Source organism: Notamacropus eugenii, chromosome 1 (assembly GCF_028372415.1).
Source record: "Notamacropus eugenii isolate mMacEug1 chromosome 1, mMacEug1.pri_v2, whole genome shotgun sequence".
NCBI lineage: Eukaryota > Metazoa > Chordata > Mammalia > Diprotodontia > Macropodidae > Notamacropus > Notamacropus eugenii.
The window spans coordinates 127,880,900-127,899,607 of record NC_092872.1 but is presented as its reverse complement, the minus strand read 5'-3'; the positions used below and the strand labels follow the sequence as shown (position 1 = coordinate 127,899,607).

Genomic DNA, 18,708 nt, shown 5'->3' with positions numbered 1-18,708 from the left:
GCATTCTGGAAAAAAATTAGAACTGTGCAAGAAGTTACTAATTTTTTGTACCCTTTGATCCAGAGATCCTATTACTGGTACCACATATCTGAAGAAGCAAAAAAACAAAACAAAACCAAAAACTCAACTCCTTGGTACACTAATGGTCAATGGCAGCATTACTTGTGATAACAAAAAGCTGAAAACAAAACATGTGCTGACTGGGAAATGACTGCACAAATTATGATATGTGAGTCTAATAGAATATTACCTTTTAACAAATGTGAAGAATCCAGAGAAATGAGAAGATCTGTGTGAAATGCAGCTTGAAGAAAGCTGAGCCAGAGTACCAGTGTACACAAAGAAAGTCAATATGGAAAGACATAAAAATCCTAGTCAGATGTGACAGTTAATATCATACTGCCAAAAGTTAAAAGCCACCTCTTTCTTTTCTGTTATTAATCAAGATGTTTTCTAAAAGGGTTTGTTGGCAAGTATCTTGCATCAGAACAGTATATATCATGACAATTATTTTTAAAAACATTATAAAATCAGACTTTTTTATACTTGCTCTAAATTTGGTGGTGTTGTACTTTGGTTTTTTTTTATATATAAATGGGATTTATTTCCTATAATTTTATTAATAAAAATACATTCCCTGATCAGGCAGGAAGCTACCAACTCTTAACACATACTACTGTTTTATTTCCTCATTAACAGATTTTAGTTTTAGCTTAAATCATAAACTCAAACTAAATGTATTAATAATGGTAAGAAGACAGAGTAGTTTTATATCCCTAAAGGGGAAAAATGCTAAACACAAGTCAAAGAGTAACCAGATGGATAAGATTGAAACTGGACCATAGAACTTAGTTTTAGATACATTATTTGTTAACTATATAAAATCAAAATGAACATTGACTTGATTTTTTGGGTTTTGGCAGATCCAAGTTGATGAAGTACAGAAGCTGGTGTATTTTGAAGGCACCAAAGACTCCCCTTTAGAGCATCACTTGTATGTGGTGAGCTATGACAATCCTGGAGAGGTGACAAGGTTGACAGATCGTGGCTACTCTCATTCCTGCTGTATTAGCCAGGTATTAACTCCTGTCTGAATGGTTCATAAAGACCCTGTCCATATTTTGAAGTAAGTAAAATTGGATTGTGTAGCAATTTAACTCTTAGGCACATTAAACTTAACATTAACTTCTCCCTGAAGTTATATATTAAAGATCATAAAAAGTTAAACCATTATTCTTTCCCCTGCCATAGTATAGTATAGCTCAAACAGAATTTTTCTAATTCAGATTTTAAAATCTCTTCTTATGATACCGTGGAGCAAAAAAAACACAAGGAAATGATTATCTCTTTTCCCTCTCTCCAGCATTGTGATTTATTTATAAGTAAATACAGTAACCAGAAGAATCCACACTGTGTGTCCCTTTACAAGCTCTCAGGTCCTGAAGATGACCCAGCACGAAGAACAAAGGAATTTTGGGCCACTATTTTAGATTCAGCAGGTACTCAGTTTGTTTAAATTTGACATTAAACAAGAGCAATGAATTGACTAACTTTATCTGTATTATATGTCTGTACACTGTTGGGCTGATCTTTCTTTTTGTCACTGTCACCACTTAGTTTATTCTCTGAGCTGCTTGACTTTAAGTAGTTCCACCTTCCCCATTGTATCTGTTAAATAGTGAGATTAGATGGGCTGCCACCTACATTTAGCAGAAGTGAATCTGGGAAGCCTTTTTGAAAATAACATTAGAAAAGCTATGATAGATTCGAGGATGCTCTCTATACTTATAAATAGCTATATAATTTCCTAGATGAGCAAAAGGAGAGGAAAATGTGTGCTGACCTAAACACTGCTTGCTGTTCCAATAAAGCTTTCCAGTCAGGGAGACTGTTTTCTTGGGGAAAGATGTATCAGGTGGTTACCTTGAATGCATACAGAACTTCTTTGTGACTACTGGGTCATAATGCCTGAGGGCTACATGTCCATTTAAATGATTCAGTATCTTAAGAACAAAATACAGTCTTTCACCATCTTTTGAACATGCCCTGTTCCAGAACTCATTTTCTTTGTGTATATTTAGAAATTTTGCTACAACTCCAAATTACTGGTGTACTTAATCCACGCAGAAGAATTCATAGCAATACCATTTAATTTCTACTCAGATTGTAATACAAAGGAAACTTAATTTTGCCTGTTTAGGTGAAGATGAGGGCTAGATATATATCGTCTTAGTGAACCAAAATCAAATCTGGTCGTTCAGTGGTGGAAATAGCAAAACTAGTCCTGGCTTGCCCATCGAAGTAAGCTACATTAAACTTGACACAGTGTACTGACCACTTCAGATCCAGTTCACAGTTGCATTGTGTGTGTATACTTAACTAAATGGCTTTCTTCTGTGCTTTGAGAATTATACAAAACATATTTCCCCTTCTCTGATGTGGGTCTTTTGATACGTTCATTAGAATCTTATGAAGATGAATACATTTGCTTCATTTTCAGCCATTTCAGCCTGAAGAGAATGGGCAGTTATTTGTGTGTGTGTGTGTGTGTGTGTGTGTGTGTGTGTGTGTGTGTCTGTACACATGTGTAGTTTCTTCTTGTCCAAGAGAGAGATAGGATTGCAATGCTCCTATATAAATGACCTTTGAAATTAAGATTGTGTTTTACTTTCCCATAGGTCCTCTTCCTGACTACACACCACCAGAAATCTTCTCATTTGAAAGTACTACAGGATTCACATTGTATGGAATGATGTACAAACCTCATGATCTACAGCCTGGGAAGAAATATCCCACTGTGCTCTTCATCTATGGTGGTCCTCAGGTAGGTGTGTCACTTTCAGTCAGGTTGAGTAAGCTAGGATTTTGTCCATGTCTAGTGTCTTGAATCCTCTCAGATTTGAATGCTTTAGTATGTGCTTAATAAATATGATGGATAAGTGAGTTGAAGTTTAAGAGATTTGATTTTGGCAATTTATTCATGGTTAACTAGGCTTTCAGCTTGAGCATATAGCCAGAATTGCAGAAGACTGATTTATAAACCAATGCATCAGTGTTATTAATTTGCCATGAAAACTATGATTACCAAATGGATTAGAATATTTTGTGTCAATGAGCAACCATGATCTCATCTCAATAGGGAAATTTGTTTATAAAATTGATTAAAATTAGAAGGGTTTTATTTTTAAATATAGGATCAGAGCCAAGGAATTTGGATATTGTTAAAAGATATTTTCAGCGAGTTTAGTAGCCCAGTGAAATTATCTACTACTCCAAGGAAATACCTGTCAAATAGCTTGGAATATTTAGATGAGCCAGTTAAAAAGTACGTGTTTTCTCTCAGTTCTAGATGAACAATAACTAATTCTTACTCTTAAGTTTTTCTTTGTCTAGATTCTATGTTGGGTGTTGTTATTTGAAGATTATGTTAACACTCACATTCCACAATATTAAAGTAAGGGTGAAAACAAGTATCAGTGTGTAGCAATAATAACTGTCTTGTAGGTATTAGATTTCTTTTAAGTTTGTACTCTCTTGTGCATACTGTTCTTCCAGTTCCTTTCCTTCAGTAAAAATAATATTTGCCACAAAAGTTTTGATAGGGACAGAGGATAGGAATGTAGTTATTGTATCTGCACTTCAGTGTGGATTTGTGATCTCATCATGAAAGTTTTCCCCTCCACTGATACCTAACAATGCTTTTGATTCTTCCCATACCCATGTCCGTCCATAAATCCTCCATAGAGAGTCTGTCATTGTGTGAGAGGCTGTCAGCCAGTTTTTCTAATATTTCATGAATAGTCGTGCAGTTTTGTACCATGCATCTTTTTAATCCCTCACTCTTGCATGTAGTAAAACCAACTCTGCTAATTCCTTTATTTTGTCCTTCTGATGATAATCTGTAAGGTATCTTTCCATTTAGTACCATTTCTTTTTTGAGGGGCTTTGCTTATAGTGAGAATGGCTGTAGATATGATTCGTTTCCTCCTGTGGTGTATCAGCTTATTGTTCCTTGGATACTTGTTTCACGTTAAGAGTAACAGCAGCTGAGTGTTTATAGATGGTCTAAAACCTTGGCAATTTTTTGCACTTTATTCCTCCCCACCAATTCTATTTTTTATAATCCCTCAATTGTCTTCACTTTGGAAGTGGAGTGGGATTGTATAGGTTTGAGTGCTATTTTATATTTTTAATTTATTACGTTTTATATATTATATATTTTGTGATTTACATTATATTTCATGAGTCACCAAGACCAAAAAAATTCATCTTTTAGTGGCCAACCTGCTGATGATGAGCTTGTCCTTCCTCAGCAACGTTGGTTTTATGCAGCAGGCACAGTCTGTTGCTGACAATATACTCAGAATTTTTCTAACCTGTTAAGAGTTTACCTCTGCCACAGCTTCTAATCCAAGATGAGGCATCAGAGTAAGCTTTTTCTGGAGGTATCATATCCAGATTTTGGGGGGGTGGAGTGAGGATTGATTGTATTATTTCAGGGTTTTACAACACTATCCTATTTCATTTGAGGAAAAAAAATATATTTTCTTTTATTTAATATATTTTATTTTAAACTTAAATACAAAATAAGAGAAAAGAAACAAATTTAATACTAAAACTAAAATAATACCAAAAAAAGTATTCCCCTGTGCACAATAGAACATGAGAGGATTCAAAATATATAGCAATAAATTTCCATTTCAAGAAAACCTGTATAATAAATACTATGCATTGTGTTGAGAGATGTGCATCTTTTCTTTGCTTCCTTATAAATTTTCTTTTGCTGTGCACTTTTTACTTTGTTCTTTTTCCCCCTCCCCCTCAGGCTACAGTTGGATATATACACACATATACAATGTGGATACACACACACACACACATATACACACATACATACATATGTACATATCTACACATATAGATGTACACACACACAAAGATATGCCTTTATAAATATCTATACCCATACATACATATACTTACACATACATATGCTTAGATATCTGTAACTATACTTATATATAAACATATACATTCATACATATCTATGTAAGATCAGACTATATTTATTTGTCTTCTAATTCTCTGAGTGTGGATAACCTCTTCTTTCATAAGTCCAAGTCTTTCACGTTTTTCCAAGTCCACCAACTCATTTCCTACCAAACAACAATATTCCATCCTTATACTGTCTATTTGTTTTAAATAGTCCAAATGGCTGACACATAGTATAGTTTCCCTGTTTCTCTCTTTTGATTAACTCTATTTTAGCCTTAACTTTGTCCAAGATCATGATTACCACCCCTGTTCCTTTTTCCCCAACAAATTCTATTCCTGATCTTTATTTTGTTTGTGCATATCTCTTATTTCCTATCCTCCTGTCTCCTCTACTTCTACCCACTACCTTGACCTCCTATTACTTAACCTACTCCCTCCAAGGATCCCTCCTTTATCCTCCCATTCCCATTCCCATTAATCTAAACACCCTTCTATACCCCACTTTAACCTATTCCCTCATCCTCCCCTCTAAAGATCCCTCCCTTATCTTCTCTCCCTTCCCTATCCCCTTAGCATTTCATTTCTTTCTGAAGTTAGAAAACTTTTATACTCTTCCAGATATATATGTATATCTCTCTTGAATCCATTCCTGATGAAAGTAGATTTCCAGAACTACTAGCCCTCTTCCCACGTCTAATTCCTCTGTGTCAGTTCTTACCCTCACACCTCATTTGTATAAGATAATTACTCTTTTTTAACTGTCCCTAAAAGATTTTACTTTTTAAAATCATACCATACTCAGGTCTACCCCAATCTTTCTTATAAACTACTCAGTTATTAATAACAATCTTAGATATATATTTTACATTTCTTCATAAAAAAGGTAAACAGTTTGTCCTTATTTAGTTCCTTGTAATTAGTCTTTGGTATATACCTTATATTTCTCTTGGCTCTTCTATGTGAAATTTTCTAAGTTCAAGTTTGTTTGTTTTTAACAAAATCCTGAAAGTCTGACAATTCATTAAACGTCCATTTTTTGTCCCCTTTTTTTTTCATTCAGGATTATGCTTAGCTTTGCTGGGTATGATATTCTCAACCAGAACCCCAGTTCTTTTTTTCTTTGATATATAATGTTTTGACTCCTGAGTTCTTTTAGTGTCAATGCTGCTAGGTCTTGTGTGATTTTAATTGTGGCACCACCATATTTAAATAGTTTTTTCTTGTTGCTTGTAATATTTTATCTTTGGAATGGGGTTTCTGAATTTGACTGTGATATTCCTGTGGGTTTTCTCTGCAGGATCTCTTTTGGGTGGTAATTGATGGAGTTTTTCTATTTCTGTTTTCCCTTCTTGTTCTAATACTTCAGAACAATTTTCTTTATTTCTTGTATTATTGTATCAAGATTATTTTTTTGGTCATAGTTTTCAGAGAGTCTGATTATTCTTATATTTTCTTGATATGTTCTCCAGATCAGTTGTGTTTCTTATGAGATATTTCACATTCTTTTCAATTTTTTCATTCTTTATTTTTTTACTTCTTGACCTCTTATGACTTCACTGACTTCCCTTTGCCCAATTCTGATTTTCAAGGAGTCATTTTCTTAAGATTCTGGATCTCCTTTTCTAATTGGTTGACTTTCTCTTCATAATCTTCTTGTTTTTCTTGGATTCCTTTTCCTCCCAGTTTTTCCTCTTTCCTTTGATTTTTAAAGTCTTTTTAAGTTCTGTGAATTTTTTTGGGGCAGATGACCGTTTGATGTTACTCGTAGGATTAGAAAAGGGTTTCTTTGCTTCAGCCTTCTGTTCCAAAAATGAACCTGTCTTCTCCATTCCCATGGTAACTTTCTGTGGTTGACGTCTTTCTCCTTCATCTACTCATTTTTTTTTTTTAATTTGTAGCAGCTTATTTTTTGTAATCACATCTAGGCTTGGGGTATGAGAGATGGTGCCTCTGGCTTCAGATCCTTCAGTTCTCCACTCTGGTCTAGAACTGAAACCAAGACTTTCAGCCTCCAATAAGTGCTCACAGCCAGTGGTGTCTTGCACAACTGCTTCTGCACTCACTGGGCTTATACTGGTTCCTTCTCATGTCTCAGTAACACAGGTGGATCTGGTGTTCCTCAGAAGAGGTTCCCTCAATTTTCCCTGACTCAGACTTTCAACTCCCCTCACTGACATGGGGGTAAAAGTTCTGTGGCTGGGGTCGAGGCTGCCTCCCAGCCCAGCTAACTCCCAGGGCTCACCTCTTGTTTAAGTGGAACTAGCCTGGAGATGTTTAATTCTTCACAGGGACCATACTTCATCCTGGGATTTTTCTTTAGATCTTCTCCAACTGTCCCAGAGGACCACTGTTCTGACCCCACTTTTATTTGTTTTTACCACTCTGTGTTCACTCTGAGGCACTATTTTATCTTGTCTGGGGGGGAAATTTGAAGAGCTTAGAACTTTGTGATGTACTTGGCCATCTTCCCAGAATCCTCTCTGAAAAATTATATTTTCTTTACTAATTTGTACGTTTTGTGATGTCTGTTTAATAGTTAATCACATATTTTTTTCACAAAAATTCTTATATCATACTGAGTTATATATCTCCCCAAACCAGTTTCTAAGCTCCTTAAGGGCAAAGACTATTTTTAATGTTTCTTTGTATCACCTATAATACCACCTGTTTTACATGCATTCAATAAATGTTTATTATTGATTATTTCCAGTGCCACTTCCTAATTATTTCCTGGCTCCTCTATGGGGTTGAGTCACTTTATCTGGTTGATATTTACCAGAATCTTGTTTCTAATGAATTCTCTAATGCCTTTCATTCTTTAAACCTCTGGAATTTTTTGTCCATACAATATAACATTCATATCACTACATGCTACTCCTGTTCTAAGGAAGTACTAACATATTTGCACTCTTAGATTTTTGTCACTTCAAAGTGTGAGACAGAGAAGCAATTAAATTATTTTCCTTTTCTGAAATTGAATGAATGAATGAAAAAGGCATTTATGAAGTGCTTATTATGTAAAGGCTACCCTCAAGGAGCTTATGTTTGTTTTAATAGGGGAAAATAACACCTATGAGGTGAGTGGTGGGTGAGCGAGTGAGGTAGGAGAAGAGAGTTTTGGACAGAAAAGTCGGAGAGAATGGAGATTGTTGCTATAGAACAAGTGATTGGTGTGCTCTTTCCAGCAGTGACGGTGTTGATAATTATTACTGTTCTCAGATCTAGAGTTGAGGTGTTGGGGGAAGAAGACAGGATGTAATGGAGAAAGTCAGAAAGTGGTATAGTGGACCTAAAACCAAGCTAAGATAGCGTGAGTGTTCCCAATCCAGAGCCCGAAGATGGGAGCTGAAATTCCAGCAAAAGGTAGAAGCTGTAGCTGCAGACAACATGGCGTAGAAGGAGTCAGGAAATTAACAGGGTCACATGTCAAGTAACAATTGCTCTTAAATATGTGAAATAATTCTTGGTGTTATTGGAAAACTTGAAGGCAAAAAATAGAAAATTTAACTATCAGCATTCATTTCAATGGCATTTAGTTTTTTCCCCAAGTACTATGTCATCTTAAAAAAAAGTTTATATTTCATTAATGCCTTTTATTTATATCATAGCCTTTTCCAGCTATAACACCCTCCACCAAGAATCTCTCATAACCACAAAGACAATTAAACACATCTAACCAATATAGTGACTGTATCTGATGCAATATACCACTACTGCCCTTCTCCTTTAAGGAAGGAAATACATTTTATCATCTGTTCTTCAGGAAGAAGACAGTTACTCAGAGTTTGGTTTACATTGTTATAGTTATCGTGTTCTTGTTTCTGCTTATTTGACTCTATATCAGGTCATACAGATTTTCCCATGTTTCAGTGAATATGTTATATTTGTTGTTTCTAATGGCATAATAATATAGCATTACATTCATATGCAATGATGTAATGATGTAAAGGGCAGCTAGGTGGTACAGTAGATAGAGTGCTGGGCCTGGAGTCAGGAAGATCTGAGTTCAAATGTGGCCTCAGACACTTACTAGTTATATGACTCTGGTCAAGTTACTTAACCCTGTTTGCCTCAATATCCTCATCTGTAAAATGAATTGGAATAGGAAATGGCAAATCACTCCAGTATCTTTGCCAAGAAAATCCCAAAGGGGCTCACAAAGAGTTGGACATGACTGAAAATGACTAAACAATAACATATTCATATACAATAATTTATTTAGCCATTCCAAAATTTTTGTCACCTACTTTGTTTCCTTTTCTGGCTGCCACACAAAGTGTTTCTCTGAATATTTTGATAAATATGCATATGGAGCCTTTATCTTTGGGATATATACTTAGGAGTGGAATTGCTGGGGCAAAAGGTGTGAACAGGTTAGTGACTTTTACGGCATGTTTCAAGCTGTTTTCCAGACTAGCTGGGTTATTCCATAGCACCATTAATAGTGACTTATTGTGCCTGTCTTCACATCCACTCCAAAACTGATTATTTCTACCTTTTATCATCTTTGCTTACTTTGTGGCTGTGAGGTAAAACTTTAGAGTTGTTTTAATTTACATTTGTATTATTAATGATTTGGAGAATTTTTTCATATGGTTTTAATAGTTTGCAGTTTTTCCTTTGACAACTCTTTGTTCATATTCTTTAACCACTTACCTATTGGAGAATGGTCTTTGGCCATATATTTATGCTAATTCCTTATGTATCTTAGATATGAGACTTTTATTAGAATTATTTGATTCAGAAATTGTTTCCCCCGCCTAACAGTTTCTCTCCTTATTTTTAATTTATTTTTAAAAAGTACTTAATCACATAGCAAAATAGTATCAACAACAATTTAAGCAATTTTGTCATTTGATAAGTCATACCTGCTTCATTCTTTTGCATATAAATTATTTTGTAGAATTTAACTGATGTTATATTTCCTTCCCAGGTGCAGCTGGTGAATAATCGGTTTAAAGGAGTCAAGTATTTCCGCTTGAATACTTTGGCATCTCTGGGTTATGTAGTTGTGGTAATAGACAACAGGGGATCTTGTCATCGAGGGCTTAAATTTGAAGGTGCCTTCAAATATAAAATGGTGTGTGTGCAAGAAAACATTTGCCTGTTAAACATCCTGATGCATTGTGTGGCATGGTCAGCGTAAAATCTTGAGAGTAGAAAAATAAGAAAGGGAGAGAGAATAGGAAGTTGGTGATGAGTAAAACATATTAATTCATCTCCTCTTGTTTGAAACCTCAGAGATATAAAACAGAGTTACTTAACCTAGTTTGTAGAAGTATCCGTGACTTCTGATTTTCAGAGTCTGAGATTAAAACTAACATTGCCAGTATGCACCTTCCTACATCACAGCAAGAGGAGTGTTTGTTCTGTCCCATGCAAAGAGGGAGGGAGACCAGGTGATCACTGTCTCCTTGTGATGAGCTTTTTTCTCTCTACAGGAAGCTTAAAATGCTACCTTTTAGAGATGCTCCCATGTTATACCTGCTGCATTTGGAAAACAAGAAACTGATGTTCCTTTTGCACAGTAAGACAGTTACAATATTTGCCAGTATATTCAACATGCTGAGTAGGACATGGTGACTTTTTCCTAAGTCAATTCTTTGGCCTTATATTGTACTCTCATGTAAGATGCTTTCTTCCTGGCTTAGAAAAATATGTCCTGGCATACCATATCTCTCTGAAAGTATTATGTTTAATGAGAGAGAGAGAGATTGGCGAAACAGCAAAACAGTGCCTCAACTATGACTCCCTTTTCATATTTTCAAAATAATAGAGGTATTAATTAGCCTAGAGAAGAAGTCTAAAGGATTTCCTATCTTTGGGTATATGGAGGCTTGTCACAAGGAAGACTTTGACCAGCTGATCTCCCTCTTTACAGAGGAAAAAGAAAAGAAAATTAAATAGCTGTGACAAGGAAAGTACTTTACAAGTATACCAAAAAAAGTACTTTATAACTGTAGGGGTAATTAAATATTAGCAGAGTCAACTTAAAGGACGTTATAGAATTACCACATATGAAGAAGTTTTTCAAATTATTTCTTCTGTTTAGCTGATCACAGAATTTAAGGTTAGAATCTGCCTTAGAGGTCATGTAGTCTGAGACCCTCATTTTACAGTTGACAAGACTAATAATACAGTGACTAAAAAAATAAGGGACAGATTCCGTTTTAAAAATTGTTAGATTTTAATAAGCAGTGTTGTAATACTTATAGTTAAGCATCAACAATGAAATGCATTCCTTTTCTTTCAGGGTCAAATAGAAATTGAAGACCAGGTGGAAGGGCTTCAGTACCTAGCATCTCAGTATGATTTCATTGATTTAGATCGGGTTGGCATCCATGGCTGGTCCTATGGAGGATACCTCTCTTTGATGGCATTAATGCAGAGGTCAGATATCTTCAGGGTATGTGAATTCTTGTAGACTTATTTTTGAGAAACAAATCAAAATATCTTTGTGGCTTAGAGAGAGAACATAGGGCAGAATTCTTCTAAATGAAACACCTTTTTTTGTTTGTTTGTTTTAGAGACTCAGAAAAGCTATAAAATATCAGAGGTTTACATATGCCAACTTTCCATAAGGTACATAGACATATAAGATTTGTCAACTTTTGACAACAATTATTATTAGAAAATTTTGACCACAAAGGCTTAAAGAAATTAATGACAATCAAGGTTTTAAAATAGAAAGACCTATAGAAATTGATATCATGCCTAATGACATAATTAATAGCAACAGAATATTTTTATTCAGCCATCAATATAGATTCAGATGACTAGCATGATTTTCACTGGCTACTACCTATGGATAGGCTCAGTAGGATATTTAAATATGAAAGTTTATGTGGCATCCATAAAATTAAGTTATTTAATATTTAAAAATAGCCTTTTGTTGTTTTAAACCAGCAGACTCAAGAGGAACTTTTAAAAAATCATAACAAGAGCCATGGAACTGAAAGCAATCTACCCCAGATCACACAACTGTCAAGTAGTAAAGTGAGGGTCTGAGCTCACGTTCTCTGATGCCAAATTTTCCATACACAAAGCTGATGTAACTAAGCTGCATTAAGCATATACATGCTTAATTAATTTTTCCAGTAGTGGAGAGGGATTTGCAATAAACTATCTGCTCTCTCTTGTTCAGTCACCCTTTTGACTAAAAAATATGCATTTGTAAAATTATTGATCGAAGAGAAGAATGCAGTGTGTAACTGAAAAACAGTGAAACCAACTGACCAACCATGACTTGAAATAACATTTTCAATGTGACTAGCTGAACTGATTAGAACTAAGATCCATTATGTACAACACAAGAACAGTTTTAGCCTATACATATGCAGTTGTAAGTATTCACTGCTAGTTCTTAACTGGCCTACATTTAATGGTGATTGTTGGTTTGTATAGGTTGCCATTGCTGGAGCTCCAGTTACTCTGTGGATTTTCTATGATACAGGATATACAGAACGTTATATGGGTCACCCTGACCAGAATGAACAGGGCTATTACCTAGGATCTGTGGCCATGCAAGCAGAGAAGTTCCCTTCTGAGTAAGTATAGTCTTTTCATCAATAAGCAAAATTTAGAAATTAAATTTTTATTTTAGAACCAGTTTTTAACAAGTTGATGGAAATACTAGGCCTGGGGCAAGGGGGAGAAAGGGAGAAAAAAATAAAATAAAACGTGCCCAGGAGAGAACAAAAGAAAAACTAGAAGATAGTAGAGAAAAGATGGGTGGCTTTGAAAAAAATGTGTAGTATTTATTAACATAGGTTTTCTTGAAATGGAAATTTGTTGTTTTATATTGAATCCTCTCTTATGTTCTGCTGTGTACATGGAAATGCTTTTTTTCTTGTTTTGTGTTTAAAATGAATAAATTTTTTAAAAAAACAAAAAAAAATGGAAATACCAATCCTAAATAGACAAAGTGTTTTTATAGAGTCCTAAGATAGTGCCTTTACTTACTTGAATAATCATTTGCATAATCCTGTTCATGTAATTTCTTTTCTTCCACCTATAAAAAGAATTAAAGATGTAATTCTACTAAAATCAAAAAAAAAAGATCTTAAAAGGTTTTTATACAATATTGCACAACTGTCCCATTCCTGGAAAAGGGGTATGATTGATAATATGTCTGATTTTACAACCAGTTTCTCTAAAGGAAATTGGACAGACCCACCTTCTATTCCATTCTTGATTTTTTTCCCTAAGATGAGGAAGCACGTTAACATTGTGTGATTTTGAAGTTAAATTGTTAGAATTTGATCATGATACATAAGGAAGTTGGCAGTTATTAAGCAGAGCTATATATTAAATTATGTGACTCCCTTAAGTATTCCAGCATATTACCTAATACTCTATGTTTTATCTTTTCTAGACCCAATCGTTTACTGCTATTGCATGGGTTCCTGGATGAAAATGTTCATTTTGCACACACCAGTATATTACTGAGTTTTTTAGTAAGGGCTGGGAAGCCCTATGATTTACAGGTAAGTTCCCATGCACTGTCTCAATTAAGATATGACAATATCATATGACTGTCAATTTTCCTGGTTAATAATTCTGTGCTATTATGAACTCAAGATTTTTAATGAAGACATTATGTGAAAAGTGAATGGAATTTCCTTGCATTCTGATAAACTAGAGCAAAAGGTTAAGTTTTTAGCTCTGGCTTCCTACAACTTATGAGAACCAAAAGGATAGACCTGGTTAAGTGCCTCCAATTTGACAAAAACTGAAACCTGGTTAAAGTTGTGCTGAGAAACTTGACTACCTAGTTCCACAGCTCAATGTTATCATACTCATTTTCATTCTTTGTAAACACAGAAATGGCAGTAGGAAGTCAATTTACTGTTTTTTTTCCTTTTTTTCTCTTAGTAGGTTGAGGAAATGATGCTTGATTTCATGGTTGGAAGGGCAGAATCTCTTGATGTCATAATCTTTTATTTCTTTCTTCTCTACTTCACCATTAACATTGATTCATGTAGTCCCAAAGTCAGAATCTTCTTCTCAATATCTCTTCTCAAATAAACAAGTTTTCATTATTTAAAATCCACTTCTGGGTAGTGAGAGGAATAAATTTCCTTCTTACATTTCCTCATTCCACTACTTACACACATTCACAGGTGCCCTGAGCATATCTCCTTTTTTTACTCCCATTCGTTGAATTGTCATGGGCATTTGTGTTTGAAGGAATACTCTGAATTATATGATTGCAGATAAGCAGGGTTATTTTTCCTCTTAGCTTAATGATAAAGGAAGTTGGAAGAAGAGGGGATGTATCAGAAAACTGGATGAGATGAGAAGCTTTTTTATGGACCTCTAATGACTGTGTGTACATGTGTGCTTGTGTGTAACCTCTTTGTAAGGCAACTCTCCTTGCATATTGTTAATCTTGTTAGACATCTGTTGGGGAGATTTTGAAAGAGATGTGTAGTTATTAACTGCTTGTCCTTTGTGTTTTGTGATATTAATTTTTATTTTTAGATCTATCCTCAGGAGAGACACAGCATAAGAGTCCCTGAATCTGGAGAACATTATGAACTGCATCTTTTGCACTATCTTCAAGAAAATCTTGGTTCACGAATTGCTGCTCTGAAAGTGATATAATTGTGACTTTTGTGGAACTCTGGTACATGGCTGCTTAACCAAATGAGGAGGTTTAATCTGTAGAAAATATAGAAAACTGATCATCATATTTTGGTGCCTGCTACACAACATCCACTTCTGAAAGTAAATTTGGTGCCACCCAGGAATCTACAGTACACAAATAGCAACCTCATACCTTAACTCACACAGACAACTGAACAGTGTAACCTTCCATGGGACACAGCAATTCCATGAGAATTACTGAGACAAGCTAAAACATTTGCAGCACATATCAGCGCCATCATATTTCCACCTTTTAAAAGCATTGTAAGCCTCATGGATTTAATTGGTGTATTTTTACATTATATTTGAGTTTGTCACATTATGGTAATATTAGGTGATTGGTTCACTACAATTCCTGAATCTCTGGTTAATTACAAATTTGATAGCACTTAAGTGTAATTGAGTAGCTTATGACTTCATTGCTTGGGGTGTGTCCAGCATGTTAAGAACTAATCACTATTAAACCTATGACTTAACCAATTGTTAATAATTTTAAGGAATAATGCCTAGTGGCCTCCTAAAGACACTCATTTTGGTTTATTCAAGTTATTCTCAGTTTTTCAGTGAGTTTCAGCTGTGTCTAGTATAAAAAAATACTAATTTTTCTTTAATGATATGACAAGATGGGTTTTACCTGATTGACTTTCACATAAAGGAGAGTAACTGTATTTGTAGCATGGTTTTAACTGATCTTATGGTAGTAATAATTACAAGTACAAGCAGATTAATTTTAAATTGAATGATAATAACTTAAATATTTGCAGGCTATTTTTTCCTTTAGGAAAAGAAAAGTATATGTTCACCTTTGTTCTCCAGAAAATATGTTGGTACCCAATTTTCCATATACCATTTCCTTATATTGAAATATTCTAGATTTGTCAGAGACAAGGGAAGGTGGGGGAAGATGGAAGGGAAACAGAGAGGTCGGAGTGAAGATATGGATGGGTCTTTTTAAGTCCAAAGTGTAAGTGCCAGTTGACTGGGGAAAGTCATGAAAAAAATTTGGGAAATGAGATTTTAACTCTTAGATTATTAACTAAGAAAACCAAAATAAAATAACCACCCCCAAGTCAGCATAATCCTAAACTGACTATATTCAAAAGAATTCTTTTTAAATTTTTTAGAAACCAACATTTACATTCCCTTCTTTTTAAGTGGTTCAGTGAGCACAAAGAGCTTTTTGGAAATGGCAAGCTTAAATAGAAATTTAAATTTCCAACACATTTCTTTATCATAAGTTGACTCCCTTAGTGATGCATTATTCTCTTCTTCATTGTTTAAAAATTGTGTATAGTTTCCTATTTTAAGTTTCCCTAAAATAAACTCTGATAATGAAATTATTCTGGTTTACCCCTAACATTTCAATGTTCCAGGGTTTTCCTCTGCTTTCAGGTACTGATTGGGTTCCCACTGGAGTGTTGGGGTAGAAGGGCAGAATTTTCTTGATGCTAGGAGACTTGGGTAAGAGCTTAACAGGAAGGAAAACTTCACTTTGAAAACTTCCCCAGCCCTGCTAATCACAGGCATTAATGTTTTCTTGGAAAGAAGTTGCTGTTCTTATGAGCAAGAGTTGTGCTTATCACATACTGATTGTAGATTTTTGTCTACAGAGCATATACTAGTCACAAAGACATTATTTTTGTGGCAAGTTTTCACCTTATGACAAGAAGGGGATAAGAAATGAGGGAAACCAGGAGTGATAATGTACCAATGTTGGACACTCATTTGGGAAAATTCTTTCCATATTTTGACCATAGCATATGTGTGTGTATATATATATATATATATATATGTATATATATATATATATATATATATATACACCCATCTCTCATCTCTCTCTGTATATTTATCATATATACATATATATATATGTGTAAACTTACATGTTTAATATCCTCCCACACCTAGATTTGTTTATATTCTTTTGATTTGGGTAACTTCACACCCCCTGCAACCTAAGAAAATATTTCCCCCTGTGACTTGAGTTTTACTTGATGAGGGAGATACATGCTTCTGTACCAATAGTCTTCAAGGATCTGTGATCATTGCAGACAGTGTATAGAGCAGAATGGGTATCCAGCAGTACCACGAGCCACTAGACAAATATTCATTCTAAATCTCTTACTTTGTAAGACTATCCCTTTACAATGGCATCTCTTACTTTACCAAAAGGAAAAAAAATAAAATACTCAAATGCTGCTGCATACCGTTCTAGTGAAACACATGGTTCATTTGTAGTTTTTCCCCTTTCCCCATCCCAATAAATAAAGAAATTGGAAGTTCTCATTACATCTCCTAAGCACTATTTCCCTTCTTTACCAGTGAAGAAATGCTGTCATGTTGGCAGCCATACTGTGAACATGAACTGAATTTTTTTTCAGAAAGGATACTTGAGTGGATTTGCTGTTCCTAAAGGAATTGGAGAGTCGTGTTTACAAAGTTAGCAAGCAATGGAAACTGGTAACATTAACTATGAGGAAAGCAACTCATCAAGTGGAAGTTTAAAACAAGGAGCATATTTGGTGAGAGCCAAAAAGCACTGGGGTTAAAAGGCAAGCTGGGTTATTCATTGTCTTGATAAATTCCCATGGCCATTACTGAGTATTGTTATTTGAAATAACTCTAAATACTCTAATGGGTGAAATTTATACCATACTGACTTAGAAGAGATAGTGATGTGTCAGCAGGAAATCCTCTCCCCATAGTTAAATATTGACCACCTTTTCTCATTACAAGAGATGTGTGTGAAGAGCAGCTGGCAGCTCTACATTACTTGTGAGAACAAGGGAGTAAAGGCTGCTCTTGAGGCCAGCTTCCTTCTCTTTTCCAAGGCCTCAGTTTGAAAATTTTTCCCATGAGCAACAAAAGGGAATGAATCCTGGTCCTACTATCGCCACACCAGCTTCCTGACCTTTCTAAGAATGATATTTAATTGTTGCATGTTGCCAGTGTTCAGATTTTTCTTTTTGATTTTGGATTTTATTCCATTTGCTACCTAATTCCAAAAAATGAAAAAAGATATTATTTAAAGAGAGGTGGAAAACAGAATAAAATCTAAAAAATTTTTTTTCCCTATTCCAAATTAAATGCTAAAGATGCTTATTAATGAAGTACTAATTAGCATGTGAAGTTGTTAAATATGATTAAATATGATTATGCCAATATAAAATATGTTTTCCCTGGTAATAAGAACATTAGGGAATTCTTAAGATTAGTTGCTAATAGCACAATAGCACAAAAGTGGTTGCTCATGATCTAGAAGCCCATCTACCTGACCTGTTAAACTTAGAAAACAGACAGGGCCAGGACTAGTCCTGATGGAAATCTGAAAGAAAGCTAGCCCTTCTCGTGAGAGAATGGGAGTGTCAGTGTCATAACAAAGACAGGAGAAGAACTTTCCTACCCCCTGACTCCCAGCCTAGGATATTGGGATAATTTGATAGTTTCCTTCTGGTTCCCTCAGTGTCAGTACATGTGCATACTATTTCCAAAGAGATCGGTTCTACAGACCTTCAGAGTGAAGAAACACTGGTGTTTTGGATAGTTTTTTTCCTTTTCTTTGGTGGTGGTTGAGCACAATTAGAGTTCAGGTGTGTTTAATTTAGAATGTAAAGTGCCTGCTGTTTTAAGCATTGACTTGTATTAACAGAATTGCATGTCTCACTCCAGTAAGTTTATGGGTTTCCCCATTTCTAGCTACATGGCTTTTAATCATGTAAAGTGGAAACATTAGTTTTGTTGTGTTTTATTACAGATCCTTTTGTTGGAATAAAGATGCTGCTAAAATAAATTGAATTAAACGTTTCTCCCCCACCCCATTTTAAACACTCTCCTTGATTTAATAGCTTGTATTTAAGGATGAAATTAAATCTCTAGTTTCAGCCTTCAAAAGTAACATTTTGAGATTAGCAGGAAGGGGGGAAAGAGGCCATTTTGTGAAGAATTACACAGGGTTTTAAGTATTAAAAGTAGTCAAATCTCTACACTAATTAATGTGTTGAAGCCTAGAGGGAGTGTACAGTGTTGCTTTCAAGCTGCAGATTGTTGCGTTCAAGTGTCAAA

At 34.9% G+C, this 18,708-nt stretch overlaps 1 protein-coding gene across 5 annotated transcripts in view; it reads left to right on the top strand.

Annotated features, from left to right (window-relative positions):
• Nucleotides 1–18,464, top strand: part of DPP8 (dipeptidyl peptidase 8) — a 65,400-nt gene extending 46,936 nt beyond the window's left edge. For 3 of the 5 annotated variants that reach the window (XM_072614283.1, XM_072614292.1, XM_072614301.1), the window contains 8 exons: nucleotides 924–1,076; nucleotides 1,364–1,499; nucleotides 2,679–2,824; nucleotides 9,929–10,075; nucleotides 11,249–11,401; nucleotides 12,400–12,542; nucleotides 13,370–13,481; nucleotides 14,479–18,464. In XM_072614283.1, coding sequence (XP_072470384.1) covers nucleotides 924–1,076; nucleotides 1,364–1,499; nucleotides 2,679–2,824; nucleotides 9,929–10,075; nucleotides 11,249–11,401; nucleotides 12,400–12,542; nucleotides 13,370–13,481; nucleotides 14,479–14,601 — 1,113 coding nt within the window. In that variant the 3' untranslated portion in view covers nucleotides 14,602–18,464. Of the gene's footprint in view, nucleotides 1–63; nucleotides 178–923; nucleotides 1,077–1,363; nucleotides 1,500–2,678; nucleotides 2,825–9,928; nucleotides 10,076–10,436; nucleotides 10,523–11,248; nucleotides 11,402–12,399; nucleotides 12,543–13,369; nucleotides 13,482–14,478 lie in introns of those variants that run through there. The other 2 variants (XR_011968073.1, XM_072614316.1) reach the window with 2 other exon arrangements.
• The last annotated feature ends 244 nt before the right edge of the window (nucleotides 18,465–18,708 follow it).